The sequence below is a fragment of the Alternaria rosae genome (genome assembly GCF_020736505.1).
Source record: "Alternaria rosae strain MPI-PUGE-AT-0040 chromosome Unknown BKA58scaffold_10, whole genome shotgun sequence".
NCBI classification, from domain to species: domain Eukaryota; kingdom Fungi; phylum Ascomycota; class Dothideomycetes; order Pleosporales; family Pleosporaceae; genus Alternaria; species Alternaria rosae.
This window is the reverse complement of record NW_025763579.1, coordinates 1,113,912-1,132,836: the sequence shown is the minus strand read 5'-3', so window position 1 is coordinate 1,132,836 and position 18,925 is coordinate 1,113,912. Positions and strand designations below refer to the sequence as shown.

The 18,925-nt window shown below is 52.9% G+C and overlaps 7 protein-coding genes across 7 annotated transcripts; 5 read left to right on the top strand and 2 right to left on the bottom strand.

Moving 5' to 3' along the window:
• Positions 1–354: 354 nt before the first annotated feature.
• On the bottom strand, positions 355–1,632 carry BKA58DRAFT_414383 (uncharacterized protein; the record flags this gene model as incomplete). The annotated part of the gene is made up of 5 exons (XM_046172482.1): positions 355–704; positions 761–828; positions 880–1,268; positions 1,322–1,426; positions 1,483–1,632. The coding sequence occupies 5 exons, from the start codon at positions 1,630–1,632 to the stop codon at positions 355–357; spliced, it is 1,062 nt and encodes a 353-aa protein (XP_046021461.1).
• A 2,108-nt stretch (positions 1,633–3,740) lies between these two features.
• On the top strand, positions 3,741–5,016 carry BKA58DRAFT_405470 (heterokaryon incompatibility protein-domain-containing protein; the record flags this gene model as incomplete). The annotated part of the gene is made up of 2 exons (XM_046171900.1): positions 3,741–4,860; positions 4,937–5,016. 2 exons carry the CDS (start codon positions 3,741–3,743, stop codon positions 5,014–5,016), a joined length of 1,200 nt encoding a protein of 399 aa, XP_046021460.1.
• Positions 5,017–6,699: 1,683 nt separating this feature from the next.
• Positions 6,700–7,770, top strand: BKA58DRAFT_44797 (HR1 rho-binding repeat-containing protein). Its single transcript, XM_046174255.1, has 3 exons — positions 6,700–7,258; positions 7,310–7,576; positions 7,631–7,770. Exons 1-3 carry the CDS (start codon positions 6,826–6,828, stop codon positions 7,633–7,635), a joined length of 705 nt encoding a protein of 234 aa, XP_046021459.1. The 5' UTR covers positions 6,700–6,825; the 3' UTR covers positions 7,636–7,770.
• Positions 7,771–8,646: 876 nt separating this feature from the next.
• On the top strand, positions 8,647–10,090 carry BKA58DRAFT_44784 (uncharacterized protein). The gene has a single exon (XM_046174252.1). It carries the CDS (start codon positions 8,704–8,706, stop codon positions 9,946–9,948), a length of 1,245 nt encoding a protein of 414 aa, XP_046021458.1. The 5' UTR covers positions 8,647–8,703; the 3' UTR covers positions 9,949–10,090.
• Positions 10,091–11,075: 985 nt separating this feature from the next.
• Positions 11,076–13,223, bottom strand: BKA58DRAFT_443801 (cell cycle control protein cwf19; the record flags this gene model as incomplete). The annotated part of the gene is made up of 1 exon (XM_046174009.1): positions 11,076–13,223. One exon carries the CDS (start codon positions 13,221–13,223, stop codon positions 11,076–11,078), a length of 2,148 nt encoding a protein of 715 aa, XP_046021457.1.
• Positions 13,224–13,373: 150 nt separating this feature from the next.
• On the top strand, positions 13,374–15,305 carry BKA58DRAFT_44751 (ATPase NPA3). Its single transcript, XM_046174237.1, has one exon. The coding sequence runs from the start codon at positions 13,524–13,526 to the stop codon at positions 14,847–14,849; it is 1,326 nt and encodes a 441-aa protein (XP_046021456.1). The 5' UTR covers positions 13,374–13,523; the 3' UTR covers positions 14,850–15,305.
• Positions 15,306–16,250: 945 nt separating this feature from the next.
• BKA58DRAFT_44756 (uncharacterized protein) lies at positions 16,251–17,188 on the top strand. Its single transcript, XM_046174238.1, has one exon. It carries the CDS (start codon positions 16,346–16,348, stop codon positions 17,093–17,095), a length of 750 nt encoding a protein of 249 aa, XP_046021455.1. The 5' UTR covers positions 16,251–16,345; the 3' UTR covers positions 17,096–17,188.
• The last annotated feature ends 1,737 nt before the right edge of the window (positions 17,189–18,925 follow it).

Here is an 18,925-nt window from a genome sequence, read left to right as displayed (position 1 = left end):
TTGTTTTTTGGAGTTACCTTTGGACAGGGAAATTGATCGGCTGCCGAGTCAGGAGATTGAGGAGGATCGCCTGATTCGTGTGGATCCCTTGTTTTCGCTTTCGCGATCATGCGATGCTGCGCGGTACGATCAATCGGCTCCATAGGCCGCAGTCTGGGCTTGTGTGGTCTTCTGTGCGCGTGTGCAGGCGTCTCTGTACATTGAAGGATGATACGAGGACGTGCTTGACTTTTAATCTAATGAAGGATGTGGTTGGATGTCTCTATTGGTTCTGATCGTTTTATTTCGTAGTTCTATAATGTATTGTGGCTTTCGTGACTGGCTTTAGTTTGCGCTTACCCGGGTGCTGTACCCCTAGTCTTTCAGGGCGCTGGATCGTTGCTCCACGCTTCTAGTGACCTGTATACCGCCGCCTTTCACGGGCAGGATGTATTCTTCGCTCCCAGTACTCCCTTGCCCATGCACCATGTTGACCATCTGGCCATCTTCCAGGGCAACCCACTCTTCGTCTCTTCCACTCAAACGACTCTTTATGACCGGTCGTTTCGCATAGCCTGCTGCGGGGGTGTGGTGAGGATGTGAGCTACCGCTGCTTCCGAGTTTGAGTACGCGTTGGAGGAGAGGACGGAGTGTGGCGACGCATCCTACGATCATGCCAACACCATTTTCAGCGTAACCCCAGAGGATCACCTTAGATACACCGTCTGCAGGAAAGATCAGTATGTTTGTCCGGTGGTCGCAGAAAGCGAGGGAGACTTACGAAGGTAGTCGGTCGCATTGGTTAGATTAACAGTGTAGACAAGACGAATGCATGCTGAAAGACTTGCCCTGTGGTGTATTAGATGGTGATCTGGTTCCCGTGAGATAAGCGAAACTTACAATGCACCGAGACCGAGAATCACGCCGACCGAAAGCTTAGCATTACGGTTCAACTGTACGTTCCAGAGCAGCGGTATGGGTAAGAGTGCGCAGAACCAATCCGTCGCAATGTTGACTGCAGTCGTCGCGTAGTATATGTCGGCGAGTGTCTGCGCTGGATTGCACTTTCCACCAGGGGTCGAGGTATCCCAAGCGTACGACACTGGTGCGCACTGGAAAATGATGTACAGCATCGCAATTAGGTTCATGACGATAAACATGGCTGAGACGGCGTATAAGCTGTAGATGTAGGCTTTTCTCCGGGATGCGATGCGGATGAGCATGAACGAGATGCTCATCTTGATGGGGATGATTGCTGCACAGTAGAAGACCTCGAAGAAAAAGAAGAACTACATGGTTTAGCATGGAGAGATTACAGTGCTAGAATTCGGTGCAAACGTACCTCCATCCCTTTCACTTTCTCTTCTGTACTGAGTTTGTCGTCGTGAACTCCGACTCCGCTGAAGGCGCCCCCAATGCATGCTATCGTCAAGCCAGTAAAGGGGACCTATATCATCACCGTCAGTTGAGCTGTCCTGTATGAAGTCTTCGAGGTTGGCTCACAGTTGCAGCTGTCATGCTCCAGTCATCCAAGCCCCAAGCATTGTTGTGTAGTCTTGTATAGACTCGCAGTCCGAAAAGAATGTAAGCAATGACTGCCAGCGCGATGACTGAAGCAGCAAGCTCAGGAGCGTTGTCGCCGTAGTAAGTCATGTCGGTACCTATACTCTGACAGCCACGACTTCCCAGAGCGCGGGGTGAGGGATGAAGGGATAAAGTATACAAAAAGGCTCAAAAAGAAGGACTAAGGAGGGAACATGTGGAAACACATCAGAATGCGATGCAAAGACGCATATGCTTTAGGACATTGCGATCAGTTGTGAAGCAGACTTAAGCGGAGGCAACAAGCCGACCTGGTTTCAAGAAGGGAAAGAATTGGACGCATATCAACCTGTTATCGTTGATCTTCCGGGTTTCCCTAGTACCCACCCTCAGACCAGCAAATAGTTTGACAGTTGCGTCGTGCACAAGCCGCCAGAAAGACCCACGCGAGACAAGTTTTTGTCGCGTTCTGGCATAGCTTCTGGGGCGTAATCTAGGATGCTGCTGGGAAAGTACGGCGACCCTCACCCGACGTTCGTTCCCGTGTCGAGGTTAGATATGGCGTGGGCCGCCTGAAGATGTGGAACCGGTGAAGGTGGCACGGCTGGACCATAGTCCTGGGTGCTGTTACGTGCCTGGCTCCTGAACGGCTGCTATAGATGGACCCTGAAGGAGTCGAAAACTTCGCGGCAGACGCTCGCGTACTCCCTGTCCATGGAATGGCCCTGTTAACATGTAGGGGTATTGACATTCTGATACATCGTGAAATGCAGGATGGATCCATCAGTGATCTTGTTATGTTCCTTGTCACGATGCTGGGAGGTACCGCAATGTCGGGAGTGCAACATCTGGAAAGATCGGCTCTCTCTTCTTCTTAGCTTCTGCATAGTATATCTGTGCTCGGACAGTGTGCCGTGAGGCTGCTAGCCGCGACGGCTGATGGACTCGTTGTCGGTAGGGGGTACGGGTAGCGCGAGTCGCTGGCGAACCTGCGTTAGTTGAGCCTCGCTTGCGAAATGCTCCGCAAAAGGCCCGACTCGTGGAGCTTGCACCTTGAATTATCAACTCCAACCGCTGCACGAATCCTTCGAGACGGCTGGTGATGAAGATGCGCGGATGGAAAGGGCTCATAGGGAAAGGAGAGAACATGGGGAAGAGACGCGTATGGAATCACCATCTCAATCCCCGTGGACGGCTCGGGGCACTCATCCTATCTGAGGTGAGGCGCGTGACCCCGGCTTTTCAACGAACGCATTATCGTGCGATGAATGGATGAGAGCAGAATTGCCGACGTCATGCTAACAGTGGCGTTTATATGCTATGGCAATGGCCATGGTGCCTGGGTGGAGTGTGAAAAGTCGGTGTTTTGACATGCGACTTTTCCTCAGTACCTAACTGACGCGACTTGCCATGACGTAAATATGTGGCGCTAGCCGGATGCAGCCTTGCCCTGATCCCAGATCCTGCAAGGCGGCTGCCGAGTCGTTCGCTCACACCTACCCGTCTTTAGACATGGCTGGACCTAAACCTGGGTTTGCATACGCGCTGATGCTGGATGGTTTGTTGAGATGGGGGCCAGAAACGTCAGGGCAACACGCATTGTGTACATTCTGGCGATTGATGAAACTAGGCTCAAATATACAAGGGGCGCCCGGAACGTCCGTCTTACTATCAACACCACTTTTCACGACATCACTGGCATCCTCACCTACGAGTTATAGGAACGCTCTCTGGATTCAGTCAAGCAAGGTGCTCTGCGATCATGCGATGCCGCTGCTTCGTCACGAGTCGTGAATTCATAGCCTGATAGGAACCACATGGCGGGATTCAGTGTACAGGCGATTCTTCGCATGATAATCCTACACATATCTCAAGCATCTATGCCAGCCTGGATTTGGTTGTAGCGACCATCTCATTCCGCCCTCAGCGTCAGAGGCGCTCTTCCACACGATGTTGGCGAATGAGGAACGGCCATGAGCATAGCCTCGTGTCTGCCACATCACACCCCCCTCATCTGTTGCTGCCTATGAATATATCTCGCCATTCATTAAGCGTATATTCTCAGCTCATGAGCTCCAGCGCGTCCGACCTTACCATCGAGCATCTTTGTGAAGCTACTAAGATAATCTCACCAGTAGTACCTGGTTGAACATCGGCGGCAGCCTCGACTTAATATTAGCCTCGCTGTCAACAGCTTCCTCCAACCACGCTGCTCGGCAATGCTCAACATCGAACCACTACCGGCGAGCGGATCGTACAATTCGAATTTTCAGCATTCCCCCCTCGATTACAATCAGCCAGCGATACGCGTCTTGAGGATAAGACCGTATTTGTCGGCAGAAGGATACCTACAATGCAGCCTGACCTCTACTACCACTAAGGACGATTATACCTGTCTGTCTTACACCTGGGGCCGAGAGGATGCAGTGTGCCCAATCTTGTTGAACTGGAGACTCTTCTTAGTTCGGCGGAACTTGATGAACTTCCTAGAAGTTGCACGAAAGAAGTACCCGGGTCAGGCCCTCTGGATAGACGCCATATGTATCGACCAGCATAGCGTGATCGAACGCAATCACCAAGTGGCCCAAATGGGTGCAATATATACTGCTGCAAAACACGTCATCATTTGGTTAGGTGGCAGTAGACCCATCGCCCGATTCTTTGAGGTCTGGAAGCAATGCAATATGATCAAGAGTACCTCTAATTGGTGGATTGAGGTCGCGAAGTCGCTAGTAGAGGTGGAATATGGTTGGCGTCTACTCACGCAACACGAATATTGGACAAGGGCGTGGATCACACAAGAAATTGCTCGCGCAAACAGTCTCTCCGTCTTGGCCATGGATGTGGAGCTGGATCGTTCTTTGCTCAAATATATTGGCAAGATCCCATTGTATACACACGACGGTCTAGACTCTAGGTTCACACGCCACATTGACCTCGCGCGCGGTCGTCGATTGCTTCATGACAGATCACTGTTCTCCATCCTGCAGGAATTACCGAATCAGCATTGCCATATTCGCCGTGATCGCATATATTCTTTGCTGGCGCTTGCATCGGAGGGTGCCAACATACCTGTCGACTATGAGAGAACACACCTGGATATCGGCGTGGATATCATGAGGGCATGCAGTGAATCAGCCTGCATATGCTCTTTTGGGCTGATCAAAAGAGTACTCGGGATACCAAGTACGAACAATGATCTAAAAGCAGAGCCACTAGATTACTTCGCTGAAGTCACCGTGCAGGCCTGTCAGCTAGTAAATATCTCAGAGGTCACTGACAGACCAGAGTACGAGTGCAAACACTGTGGATGGAAAAGTTATCTACAAAAGACAGAAGGTGAGGTGTTCCGATTGTACAAGCTTTGTGGTGGACTGCCTTTTGGTCTTTGCTTAGAGACAACTTGGAACTCTAGGTCCTTACAACGGCATTCTCTGGGTCGACTCACTCTCGAGGGATTCGAATCAGCTAAGAGCTCTAACTGGTTCACCATAGAGGTAGATGCCGAGCTAATCCGAGACGAGGTCTGGTGTGCCATCCGGTTTGGTATGTTCGTGCTTCTATCTTGCTGGCTGGATACCCGATATCTTGCCAGCGAGTCGACAACTAAATGGGTCGAATTTGGTAAATGCGGTTGTCGCGGGGCCCTACGGATTGCACGTGGCTGGTCAGAGCCCCTGCATACATCGACAAGTCGAGATCCCGGGGCTAACATGTCAAGCAAGGTTGCAGATGCACAACCCGTTGGGAGGAGGAAATTGTCACGCCGCTCTTCTCTGAGAACTCAGCCTCAGTATATATCTGGCATTACGTGAACCTCTCAAATTACTGTATCTACAGGGCATATATAGCCGCTCGGTAGTGGTATCTTGTCAGATACTCTATGATACTCACATTCGTAAATCCCTTATATAAGAGAGACCCAGCAACGTGAGGAGTTCTTTCGATCGTCTTGAACGTATGAACTTGACACAGCCGTACGCGATAGTGCCTAAGAGCAGCAAAACGGCGCCCATAATTGACGTTCCCAACGAGCAATTTCCATGCGGCCAGAAAAGCTGCATCATGCGAGATGGAAGGCTGGTGTAGGAGACGACAAGCACCGTTCTTCTCTACTACTAGCTCGCAGCTTGATGCATGTTGCGGAGACAGAGCTGGTACTGGAAAAGAAAACACCAGAGAAATCTTGGGCGTTACCACTCACACAGAGGTACGGTTTTATCTGCCCTGATTCCATTCTAATGCTAGGTGAAGGACCAACCCCGGTTACTCCATCATATCTAGGTACTATTGCTGCACTGGCTAGCGACAGGACCGGTCGACAGTAGCTGTAGATCAACGCGATTATGCACATTCTCTGAGTGCGGGAAAAGCAATGTGTCGAACATCTCGCGCACGTATCGAGCTAGGATCCGCATAAGTAAGTACGACGCGTACTTGGCGTGAGCGAACTGATGGGGTAGCAGTCGATGAAGCCCGTATTATGCAATCGACGGAGACATGCCTACCGACATCGGTGCTGTCAATTCTTGACGCGCAAGACGTGGTGGACGGTGTGATGAAGGTTTCAGAGAGTTGTGCAAGGAGTGATGGAGGAAGTTTTGGGTGAGAATAAGCCTCGCACAGTCAGATCAGGTCGCACATGTCAAGGCGTCGGTGCCCAATCGGGCGGGCGTCATGCGCACCTGCCTTCAACAAAGATAAGAATTCGGGATGTGGTCGAGAAGATGCGAGAATGCAGAGTGTTATGACTGAAGCAGGACAATAAGCCTGATTCCATGGAACCCTTGTGAGACGGGTGTTGAGTGTTCACCCCGCCATGCTGCCTGCTTGTTAGTCTTTTCCCCACCAACAGCCACGGCCGCCCAGACAGTCGCCGTCATCACCTCTGCTGTCTCGTACTCGCGCCCGACGACGCCAAACAGCACCCGCGGCTTTTGATAGACAGCGGCACTTAACCCTTTCCCGACGCCACTCGACGAAGAGGGGGAAAGTGGGGCTCCGCTAAGCCACCCTATGCGTGAGCTAAATCGCTGTTCGCCCAACGACATCACCACAGCACGACGACTCCGCCATTGTCGCCCGCCAACCTCACCTACGCGACCTCCCTGCCGCCGCCGCCGACGACGCGTTGGACCGGCTGTTGCTTGCGCGCAGAAGCTGCTTACGTCACGGCTGCCTGCCCGAGCGCCGACGCATCCCTCGTAGCCCACCACCGCTGGGCACGTTGTCACGCCGTCGCCTCTGTCGGTGAAGAAATCTCCTGACGCCCTCCGCGCCCGCCTGCCCTAGACGACCGCCGCCATGGCGAACGTCGACGAGACCGTTGCCAATGTGCAACGCAAAATCGACCGTGAAAGGGCCCTCATCAACGCCGCCAATGCCATGCGCCAGTCGACCAATAACCCGGCTGTGCTTTCCCGCCTCGATGGACAGATCAAGGACGGCCGCCGGAACATTGACTACTTTGAGTCGAAGCTGCGGGACCTGGACGTGCAGAGAACCTCTACAGGCATGGAGAACATGAGTTTGCAACCAGGCCGCGGCCCCAATAACCCTCTGACTCCTCCCCCGAAAGATGGCTGGAACGGGTATGTGCAAGAACAGGGAGCCTATGGCGGCCCTGAAAGCCAGTATAGCCAGCTTAGCGGAGGGCAAGCTCTGCAGCCTCCTCGCGCGCCATATGCCCCGCCAGCTCCCGGCGCGCCCAACAAGCGACCGAACTACAGCAAACTGGGTACACACACCTGCTGGAAACTTCCCTAAACAACTTGGCTAACACGTGCAGACCTCATCAAATATGATACCCCGCATCTCGGTCCCCGCATCCAGCTCATGCTGTCCCAGCTCGAGTTCAAGCTCAGTGTCGAAAAGCAGTACAAAGATGGAATCGAGAAGATGGTGCGGTTATACCAAATGGAAGGCGACCGCAAGAGCAAGGCAGACGCAGAAGCCAAGCGCATCGAGAGTAACCAGAAGATCCAGCTGTTGAAGCACTCGTTGAAGCGTTACGAGGATCTCCACGTCGACATTGAGGGCGACGCCGATGGCGACGGTAAGCTCCAACAACACTGTCTGCTGCCACATGCTGATTATACCCAGATGACAGTTTGAACATTCCGAGTCAAAGAAAACCTTTGAGCGGCCACCTCTCCCTCCGCGTACATGCCGTCGCCGATGTCGATCACGCAGCTACTGGGCGCTTTAGTCGAGGCCCAGAAACGTTTGTCAACATCAAAGTTGAAGACTCGATCAAGGGTCGCACAAAACCCACACGGAACGACCGCTGGGTCGACGAAGTTCACGACTTCGCCATCGACAAGGCGAACGAGATCGAGATTACCGTATACGACAAGACGGGCGACCATCTTCTGCCCATCGGCATGTTGTGGGTCCGCATATCAGACATCGCTGAAGAAATGCGACGAAAGAAGATCGAGACAGAGCTCGCAAACTCTGGCTGGGTGGCTGCCGACAAGATGGGAGGAGCTGCAGCCGGCATTCAGCCAGACATGCAGTTCCAGCCGCCACCAGGGCAAAACTTTGCAGGCGCCGGTGCTGGAGGTCCTGGCCCTGCTGGCGCGAGACCGGGCGGTCCCCAACCTCAAACAGGGCCCGTTATGATTGACGACTGGTTCTCGCTGGAGCCGGTAGGTCGCATCCACCTTACCATGTCCTTCGCCAAAAACACCGGCAACAAGCAACCCTTCGATCTTGGTCTTGGTCGTAAAGGTGCCGTTCGTCAGCGCAAAGAAGATGTCGTCGAGCAATACGGACACAAGTTCGTCCAGCAGCAGTTCTACAACGTCATGCGTTGTGCGCTCTGTGGTGAATTTCTCAAGTACGCCGCCGGTATGCAATGTTCGGACTGCAACTACACGTGCCACAAGAAGTGTTACCCCAAGGTTGTTACCAAGTGCATCACTCAATCCAACGCCGAAACCGACCCAGACGAGGCCAAGCTCAACCACCGCATTCCCCATCGCTTCGAGAACTTTTCCAACATGGGTGCCAATTGGTGCTGTCACTGCGGTTACGTCCTGCCGCTCGGCCGGAAACAAACTAAGAAGTGCAATGGTAAGTGGACCTTTATTGCGATTTGCAACCCTCACTAACGGTGATTCAGAATGTGGTCTCACTTGTCACGCTCACTGCGTTCACTTCGTACCTGACTTCTGTGGTATGTCCATGGAGGTGGCTAATCAGATTTTGATGGAAATCAAGAGGACTAGAAGAGGACAGTCATCGTCGGGCCCAGGCATGAGCGGACGGACCCTGCGACCGGACAAGCCAGCAAAACCTCTGCCACCAGCGCAACCTCAATCTCCAGGCCAACCCGGTCAAGACCAAGCCCAATCCGACAGATACTCTTACGGCAAAGAGCAGATGAGTCCTCCACCTGGTCCTCCACGACAGCAATCATACGCTACATCAGCAGCGTCAATCGATGCGGCAAGAGCCTCTTTCTCCGGATCCAGCTCTGGCGCCGCTCCCACGTCGCCTACTGCAGGGTCAAGACCTTCATCAGGACCACGCACCCAATCTTCGGTCGCTGCGGCTGCAGCTGCGATGAACAAAACCACAGCTCAACCTGCCTATGGCCGCAGTAACACGGACTATGCGCCACAGGGCGGAAGGACGTCAGGTAGTGGATACCCAGCAGATCAACGCATACCACAACAGCAAGCTCCTCAATCGGCCGCCTACGATCCATCGGCATATGCCAACATCCCGAGCTACCCACCGAGCCATCAACAGCCCGCACCGATGCCCAACTACCCACAGAAGTCTTCATACGCTCTACCACAGCCATCGCCACAAGCGCAACCCCCGCACCAGCAACAAGCGCCTCCTTCCCAACCGAAGATGCAAGAACCATCCGCGCCCGCGAAACAACCCCCGTCGGCGGTAATAGAGGCACCAGGCAAGAAGGTCACACCGGCAGCGAACACACAAGGAACTGGCAAGAGGATAGGTTTGGATCACTTCAACTTCCTTGCAGTCCTTGGTAAGGGTAACTTCGGAAAGGTCATGTTGGCAGAGACGAAGAGCACCAAGCAGCTTTACGCTATCAAGGTTCTGAAGAAAGAGTTCATCATCGAGAACGACGAAGTGGAAAGCACACGTTCAGAGAAGCGAGTCTTCTTGATCGCGAACAAGGAGAGACATCCGTTCCTACTGAGTTTGCATGCTTGTTTCCAGACCGAGACCCGTGTGTACTTCGTCATGGAGTACATTAGTGGTGGTGATTTGATGTTGCACATTCAGAGAGGCCAGTTCGGCACGAAGCGCGCACAGTACGGTCCCACATCATCATCAAAAAGACAATCACTAACATCTTTACAGGTTCTATGCTGCCGAGGTCTGCCTTGCACTGAAGTACTTCCACGAGAACGGCGTCATCTACCGAGATCTGAAATTGGATAACATTCTGCTCACGCTAGATGGACACATCAAGATTGGTGATTACGGGTTGTGCAAGGAAGAGATGTGGTATGGATCAACTACCAGCACTTTCTGTGGTACTCCCGAATTCATGGCACCAGAGGTAAGTCTCGTCCATCATCACAAAGTCAAGTGACTAACACAAGTTTGTAGATTCTTCTTGACAAGAAGTATGGCCGTGCCGTTGACTGGTGGGCCTTTGGTGTGCTCATTTACCAGATGCTTCTCCAGCAGTCACCCTTCCGTGGTGAAGACGAAGACGAAATCTACGACGCCATTCTTGCCGACGAACCCCTCTACCCCATTCACATGCCGCGCGACTCGGTATCTATTCTCCAGAAACTGCTCACCCGGGAGCCTGAGATGCGCCTTGGATCCGGACCGACTGACGCCCAAGAAATCATGTCACATGCTTTCTTCAGGAACATCAACTGGGACGACATCTACCACAAGCGAGTGCAACCGCCATTTACGCCACAGATTACGAGCCCAACGGATACTAGCAACTTCGACACCGAGTTTACAAGTGTCACACCTGTGCTTACGCCTGTGCAGTCTGGTACGTTATCCCACCATGTATACATGTGCTTTTGCTTTTGCTAACAACACATCCAGTGCTTTCACAAGCCATGCAGGAAGAATTCCGTGGCTTCTCGTACTCGGCTGATTTCGCCTAGAGCTTGCCTTGCCTTACACTTCTGATACCCTAGGCTTTCGTTTGGGAAAATGGGTTGTTCCTTTTGCTTTTGTGTGGTTAGCGTGCTCAACAACCTGCCTTGGCGACGAAGGGGCGGTGGGAGGTGAGGGGTAGTAATGCACCAGCACGTATGTTATTAGCATGAAAAGCGCAGCGTGCTAAGCGTAATAATCTCTTGGGTGAATGGACGGGAGAAAGGTATAATCACGCATGGATATTTTCGGCTCGAGGGGGTTGGATCGGTGTAGTGTAGTGTAGTAGTGTGTGATGAGGGTTTGTGGAGCGGGCAAGCGATAATGATTTTGCATGGGCAATCGACATTACAGGATAGACGAAACAAATGCCTTCGATTTGAGAACACACTCCACCTCTACCATAATCGCACCTCAAGTAGACAGACAACCAAGTCCGTTTACTGACCTTCAGTAAGCACCCTCGTCCAATCAAACTTCCTCCATCCCTTCCTCCACGCTTCCACCCTCCGATCCCCCTTCACCCATCTCCCCTGCCTCTTCACAACCTCAACACCCACATCCAACATACCCCCCAACACCTCTCTCGCAAACAAATCGCCCCTCGGCCACGCCCTCTCATCCTCAACAATATGCCCCAACCCGCCATCGAGCTCGAACCAGACATGAAAATACGGCATCTCCTTCGCCAGACTGCGGCGGAACGCCTGCTTCCCAAGCCCGTTCCGACTCGCCTTCTGCGTATCAATAAGCGGTTTATGCTGCGTCCAATCGCTCGCAGATTCGAGGATTGCTTCTTTGAAAAACGCAGGCGCTGTGTCGCCTAGTTCGTAGGGAATAGGCACGGCGTTGAGCGCCGCATGCCCTTTGCGACCGGGAAACGCGGCGTTTTCGTAGAAGACGACGTCGCGGCCTTGGTCGTGGTACATGCGTGTGAGGCACTTCATGAAATTGCGTATTTCGTCCCACTCGTCATCGTCGCATTCAAGGAGGTTGGTGCGGTGCTGGATGGGGACTATGACGGCGCCGCCTGTGCTGATTTCAGGTTCGGTGGGCAAGGTCAGAAAGACGCGTGTTGCGAGGCTGATGATGGGGGCGATGGGGGGTTGAGGCGGGGATTTGTCTTCGTGGTGGCAGAGGGGGCAGGCGTCGAGGATGCGGTTCATTTTCGTGTAGTCTTGGATTGCGGCGTTGCGGAGGTTGATGGAGGATTTGGGGGCGCGCGCGGCGAGTTTGGTCGCGTTGTCGTCGATGTAGTCGAGATCGTTGTCGAATTTGCTGTCTTTGGCTATCTTTTCAGCGAGCAGGGCGCCTTCGCCGCCCGCTTGGTTCTTGGTGCGCCGTTCTTGTCGGACCATGTCGTCGATGGTCATTTCTTCGTTTTCTTTGACGAGGCCGCGCTCGGTGCCGCGTTTGTTGGTTAGGGCGATGACTTCGCCTTGTCGGCCGCCGGCGAGCATGCGGTTGTCCATTGCGTTTAGGACGACGACGTCACGGTCCGTGGAGGTTGAGTTGCCTGCTAGGGCCGCGTTGTATTCGGCTTCCAATTGGGCTGCTTCGGGGGCCTTCTTCATCTTTGCCTTCATCATCTGCGCTTTAAGCCTGTTCAGCTCGGTCTGGCTGAGCATGACAGTGTTCGTTGCCGGTTGCGAATCTTGCACCATTTCGCCTTGGGGTAGCTCTGAGGGTTCATGTAACTCGCGGGACGGCCTGTGAATGCCTGCGTTGATTCTACGTTCTTCGAAGAGCTCGCCAGATGGCTTCTCTTTTCCGACATAGTCTTGCCCATACATTTTTCTGCGGTCCAGCTCAATCTCTTCCTCGCGTGCCTCATCAAAGTCCCGTAGATCGCCATATTTCTCCATGGCTATCTCTTCCACACTTCGTCCGGACTCCTCTGCGTTTCGGTATATGCCCTTCAGTTTCGTCATGCGCCATTGTGCGCCTGAGTCACCGAATGTGTAGCTGACTTCTCTTTGCGCGGGTTCTTCAGCGACGGCTTCTTGGTCCTTGGAGTCCGCCAAATGACGGTTCAGCTCCGCGTGGTGCATCTTAAGCGCAGGTTGACCCTCATCAGACGCCTTCACATATGTAGCCTTCTCCTCCCTATTCTTGCGCTGCACGTATTCGACGTCCATGGAAGAAGGCGCCTTCATCCAGTCGTCGCGTTGCAGGTCTGCGTTCGCCGCGTCTTCGAGCTGTTGGTCGAGGATTTCGTCGTCTGGTGGCGCGTAGTCCTTCTCCTGGGGAGTGTCGTCTCCCGACGACTCGTCTTCCTCATAGTGTCGCGACTTGCGCTTTCGCGTTAACCGATCTTCGTCGTCGCTCGATGCAGGTTCCTTGTGCTTCCGTCGCGACCGATCATCTTTGTCGTCTCTTTCACGCCTTTTCCTCCGCGCACGCTCTTCTGAGCTTTCACGGTGGTGTCGGGATCGCTTGTGACGGTGGCGCTCGTCCCGGTCGTCGTCGTGATGGCGCGATGAGCGGTGCTTGTGATGTTTGTCGCGACTTCTGCTTCGATCGCGTCTCTTCTTGTCGTCCTTCTTCTTGCTCTGCGCGAGTTCCTTCTCAAAATCCTCCAGGCCCATGTTGGCGGTGATATTAAGTCGATTGGTGTTGATAGGCTTGTCGCGAGAGGAAAGTTTGGAGACGGATTCGAAGCTCGGGCCTGACATCACCGCGGCGGATTCCCTAGCGCGCGTCCGCCCCGCCTAAGAATTTCTAGAACAACTCCTCTACATCCCGCCGTCAACAACACTGCTTTACCTGACCCTCGTTACAAAGTGTCACGCGTTTTCTCTCGATACACTGCTGTAAATCCACGTCTAAGCCTTCAAACCCCCGCATTCATTCCTTCCCATCTCGAGAATACGCATACGGCTTCCGCAATGTCCTCCGCAAAGGCTCCCGAGGGCTCTGCGCCTGCCGCGAGTTCCAACACGCCCGTTTCGATTGTCTGCGTGGGCATGGCCGGTAGCGGCAAGACGACTTTCATGCAGCGCCTCGTTTCACATCTCTACACTCATCCCGACCCGACTCAAAGCGAACCCTCCGTCTCCAAAGCGTCCCCGACACCCCCGTACATCATCAATCTTGACCCTGCCGTCCACCATGTCCCGTTCACGCCCAACATCGACATTCGAGACAGTGTCAACTACAAGGAGGTCATGAAGCAGTTCAACCTAGGACCCAACGGCGGTATCTTGACAAGTTTGAACTTGTTTAGCACAAAGATTGATCAGGTCATTGGTCTGTTAGAAAAGCGAACGCAGCCGCCAGCGCCAGTGAAGGAGCCAGAGCAAAGCACGGTCGAGTTCATGACAAGTGGGGGTAAGGACAAGCAGACAGCACCAGCACAACAACCGCAGGTCAAACACATCCTCGTGGACACGCCAGGGCAGATTGAGGTCTTTGTCTGGTCGGCAAGTGGAGAGATTCTGCTTTCGAGTTTAGCCAGCACATTTCCCACCGTCATCGCATACATCATCGATACACCGCGCACAACTAGCACAAGCACCTTCATGTCGAACATGCTCTACGCCTGCTCAATTCTCTACAAGACCAAACTGCCCATGATACTCGTCTTCAACAAAACGGACGCGCAAGACGCCCAGTTCGCGAAGGATTGGATGACCGACTTCGAGGCCTTCCAAACCGCCTTACGTAACGAGGAAGAGGGTGGCAGCTTTGGTGGTGAAGGCATGGGTGGAGGAAGTGGATACATGGGCAGCCTGTTGAACAGCATGTCACTGGTATTGGAGGAATTTTACAAACACCTCAGTGTTGTGGGTGTCAGTGCTATGACCGGAGATGGCATGGACGAGTTCTTCAAGGGCGTCCAGGAAAAGAAGGAAGAGTTTGAGCGCGACTACAAGCCCGAGCTTGAGCGACGGAGGGCAGAACGGGAGCAAGAGAAGAAAGCGACACGTGAGCGAGAGTTGGACAAGATGATGAAGGACATGAAGGTGGGTGGCGCAGGCGCAAAACCAAAGAGCAAGCCGCGAAAAGAAGAGCCCGAGACCGTCAGCGATGCAGAAAACTCCGACGAAGCCGGGATGATGGATGAAGACCTAGACTATGAGGACGAGATGGATTCCGATGATCCGGAAAACGGCCTAAAAGAGCGATACAGACAGGCAGTCAACGATCGCGGTGTCGACCAGAACGAGGACCACAGCTTCGCACGATATGTAAACATGGCGAAGTTCACATGAGAGACGCAGCACCCATCTCGCAAAGACACCTGACTCAAGCGATGATAATGGTTGGGCTTTGACATTGCACGATAGGCAGTCTCGCCTCTGAATTCCTGGTTCGTGGTCGGAACTAGCTGCAGGCACTCACACATGCGGCCATGAAGACATATGCTGTTGAGAAAGTTACGGGCGACGTGCATCGTTGACGGGCCGCAGCGAGACTGCCGTGTCAGTGTTTTGCATCAACACTAGTAACACACGCACGCGTACTGAACCCTTTTCACACCCATGCTCTCGATGCTAAAGTAGTCTTCTACCCACGCACGAGCGGCTTGTTTCGTCTTTACCTGCTTCCTACTATTGTGGCTTCATCATAACCTTGCGCTGTTACATATGTCTTGGTTACAAGGGCGGGAACACGCTTCTTTCTTGTCTGGAAGAGAAGGGTCTCGGAAGCGAATGTTACACGGCGTGCATGCAGGGCAGTGGAAGAAGGGTAGCGAAACGATAATCTAAGTTGTCGCAGTTACACCTGTCAGTTGTCAGCTTCGTGCATGTGCATGTGCAGTGTGTAAGACATTTTCAAAGTTTATTCTGCATATCCTTTTCACTGGCGAGATAACTTCTCGTGTGATTCTTGGTGCTCGGTCATGGCGAGTCTGGGTGGTTTGACCGGGTTTTGTGCGCATAGACTTGGGACGAAGGGTCTTGAACACCGCGTATAGTTCATGGTGTAGAATTCGGAGTGAACTTTTGCTGAATTCTAATACGGAAGCGGAAAAAGATGAAAAAATTGAACGACTTAAAACTGGAAACACATGTGAGCTTTAAGAGCATGTTCGCTTCCAGCAGTAATGCCTCATTTTCTATTAATGCTCACATCAATCTCTCCATTTCCATCATCGTAATTCTACAGCTCGAGACTTTGATATGGACAAGAAGCACCATAGTACAGGCCCACTTCGCATCTCACCACCTCACTCCCTACAACCCCGGTGGTTAAAAGCTCCACCCTTTATACATGTAGAACATATCGCCTTCGCCATGCATGTCGTATCTTCCCATTCGCCTAAGCGCAACACATTCTACTCCTACATGAAGGCACACTGGTGTATCAGCCATAGTGACACGACCTCAAGGCACTGAGTCGCAAACTTACACGGTTGGTGGCTTGCAGGATGCGTGCAGGTTGTAAGATCGAGTTAGGAATGACAGGTCGGTGGGTGCATTACGTTTGTCTTGGTTTATCTTGGGTTGTGGTACGGAGCGAGAGGTTGTTGCTAGAGGGAAGGGACTTATGACGGGGTGGAGGTGGGATAACATGTTGTGGTATGATAGGCTTCTTTTGCTTTGTGTAAAGTTTCCATGGGATTGAAGTGCATCTCATGAGTGCGTCGACGTGCAATTAAAGAATACCTTTGCCCATAAAAAGGTGTATGCTCTTGACTACTCGTTAAACCGGAAACCCATCTGAGCTTGGTTCTAACAGGTCTTCTTGACCAAGGACCAACTATATGTCTTCCACAGTGTGGTGCGAGTGGAGTTCTACACAGAGCTATGAAAGTAAGATGGTCTTCTCGTGTTGTGAGACTGCACGACGTAGGACAAAGCGGCAGTCCCTCGCGCCCGCTTTCTGGGTGCGACCTAAGCACATGGCGTTCATCTGGTGTGACGTTGTGCAGACCAGAAGGTTCAGGGTTCCGCCGCAGCTTGTGATATCACTGTACAAGCCTGAAAAGTTGAGAAATGTGGAATGGGGACTGTTAGTATCGCTCTGGATTCTGCGGAGTCGCAAGAAGGACTCGACGGCAGTGGCCCTGTCCACCTCTCCCTCTCGCGGTAAAGAACGGAAACGAACACATCGTCCAGGCCAGCTCCACATCACCCTACTTACCCTGCAAGCCCTTGTACCAACAATAGTCCACCCTACCTCCCCCGAGCAAGGGAGCAGGGAACGGGGAACGCGGCAAGCTCGCCAACACCCTTACCATATATACAGCAAATCGCGACCTGCACATCCATCATCGTACAAGATGCACGACATCGAAAGACCCGGCCGTGCATCTCACATCCCGCGCAAACTCGCCTACTCGAGCCAGCCCACGCTGTCTCGATCATCTCGGGATCAGAAGGCAGATAAACGAACGTATCACAACAGCGACCCCCCGCAGTGGGACCAGTCTCAACCCTCGCAGCTCGCGTCCAATGTTGTACAGAACGGGACGAGGGCTTGGAGGCGTGCTGTTGTGAGTGTACCTGAGTAAGGGAGAGACATGGGGAACTGCTATAAAGGTATACTGAGGAGTGTTGGGTGTAGCGAGCCGAGTGGTACGACTATGCAGTATGTTGTGTTTAGCGAATGCGTGGCTACCGTACAACCATACGCAACCACCGCATACAACTTTTGATCCTCGAAATGAGACATGAAAGCCGCAGTGGCATGAGGTGGAATGACTAGTCTGACATGCATGGACGCATTGCCAACGGCAATTTTGCCCGTCAACGAAAATGAGATCAGGCAGAACTGGAACAAAGAGGCTGATAGTCTGAGTAGAAACCGAGATATCGATGACTACAATCACAAACCTTGTTGTTACTGCGTCTTGTATAGCCGTAGCGTTTCCACTAACCACCTCCTTCAGAAGATGCTCGAGGTCACATCGCGAGAAACCTTATCTTCTCCAGATTAATAAAAAAGAAAAGGAAAACGTACATACTCCATAGCATATCGGGGGACCAGTAAGTTGGTCCGCGTAGCCGCGGCAGGGCCACAGATAGACTGTACCAGCAAGACAGCGGAAGCCTGATCGTGACACAGCGTCACGGTCCCAAAGTTTCTACGTTCGCAGCGTTGCTATTATATCCGAAGATCCCGTGTCGGGTTTAGTAAACGCGGAATGACCGACGCCCAGCCACCCACGCGCGCCTGGAGATCGTCGTTGGGGAAGAGGGGGAAAACCCAATTTCTTTTCGCTTTTTTGTTGGCTTGCATGTTGCATGTGCATGCTGGTTGAGAAAGATGCACCCTGTCGTCGCAGCGCAGTTTGCTTGCTTACTTGCTGCCGATCCGCAAACTTCCGTAATGTACGACCGAACGATTGCTGCAACTGCGCGCGAAACATGGAACGACGCAAAAAGCAGAGTATTGCTGTTGTTGATGCACATATGATGTCACCCCCAGTTCATCCGTGGGGACAGCATTTCCACGATGGGCACAGATTGCGATGCAAAAGCAGAGAGCGTTGGAAAGTGAGCCGAGACAAAGGTGCAGGGCATGAAATCCGCGATCCGGCGTCAAGTCGGATGTGGGGTCCTCCCAAGGCGGAACTCGTAACCCAGGGCGCGCCACTTACAGTGCAACCGACGCTGGATGCCTTGCGACACGTATCGTGGCTGACGAGTCGAAGAGGCGCCCTCGAAGCCAAGGAAATAACTCCTAGGATGATGTTGGGGAATCGTGTCCCCGGAAAGCGACCTGTTGTTTGGATAGAGTTTGCCCTGTTACGATTTCGAGCCAATGACACGTACTGGAGCGGTGGCCTTCCGAATCGGGATTCCCGGACCTGAGGGTTCTTGTGCAGATCGCTAAGGTTCAGAGCTAACCTCAAAAAAGATCTGCAGGGTCATCAGCGTTGTGAAAGGCCTTTTATTAGTGGGTCGTTAGCGCCAGGTTCTACCGATGATATCGTTACTGCCAAAGGGTTGAGGGACGAGACCGTTGGACGACATGGGCTGACTCTAGGCGCGGCGGAGTGAGAGCGCTGTGGCGTGCTGATGGGACGAGACTTCGGGATAAGCTTTGGAGGGGTAAAGATTCTAGCGCGGAGGCGCGCCCGCTATGTCAGTATGGCTGAGCATGTTGGCGTGCCATGGTTGAGAAGCGGGCAATAGTGCGTTTGGTACGAACTATGAGCTGACAGCGGGGTACCAATCCGCAGTTCGCGGCCGTTTCTTATCGTCACCATTGCAGATGAAAACTGCAAGTGAATGCTATTTGTAAGGTTCGTGATCGGTTGTCCCAAACAGCCCATGGTACAGGCAGGCTGTTGAGATCACCCGAGCGCTGGTCACAACACAGATTGGTGGAGGGTATG

What these genes read in the sequence shown, in the direction of transcription:
- BKA58DRAFT_44797 (XM_046174255.1), top strand. Translation starts at nt 6,826, where the DNA reads ATGGCGAACGTCGACGAGACCGTTGCCAATGTGCAACGCAAAATCGAC. An exon ending in ACCGAACTACAGCAAACTGG is followed by an intron (nt 7,259 to 7,309) that starts GTACACACACCT and finishes TAACACGTGCAG; the next exon opens with ACCTCATCAAATATGATACC.
- BKA58DRAFT_44784 (XM_046174252.1), top strand. Translation starts at nt 8,704, where the DNA reads ATGTCCATGGAGGTGGCTAATCAGATTTTGATGGAAATCAAGAGGACT.
- BKA58DRAFT_44751 (XM_046174237.1), top strand. Translation starts at nt 13,524, where the DNA reads ATGTCCTCCGCAAAGGCTCCCGAGGGCTCTGCGCCTGCCGCGAGTTCC.
- BKA58DRAFT_44756 (XM_046174238.1), top strand. Translation starts at nt 16,346, where the DNA reads ATGTCTTCCACAGTGTGGTGCGAGTGGAGTTCTACACAGAGCTATGAA.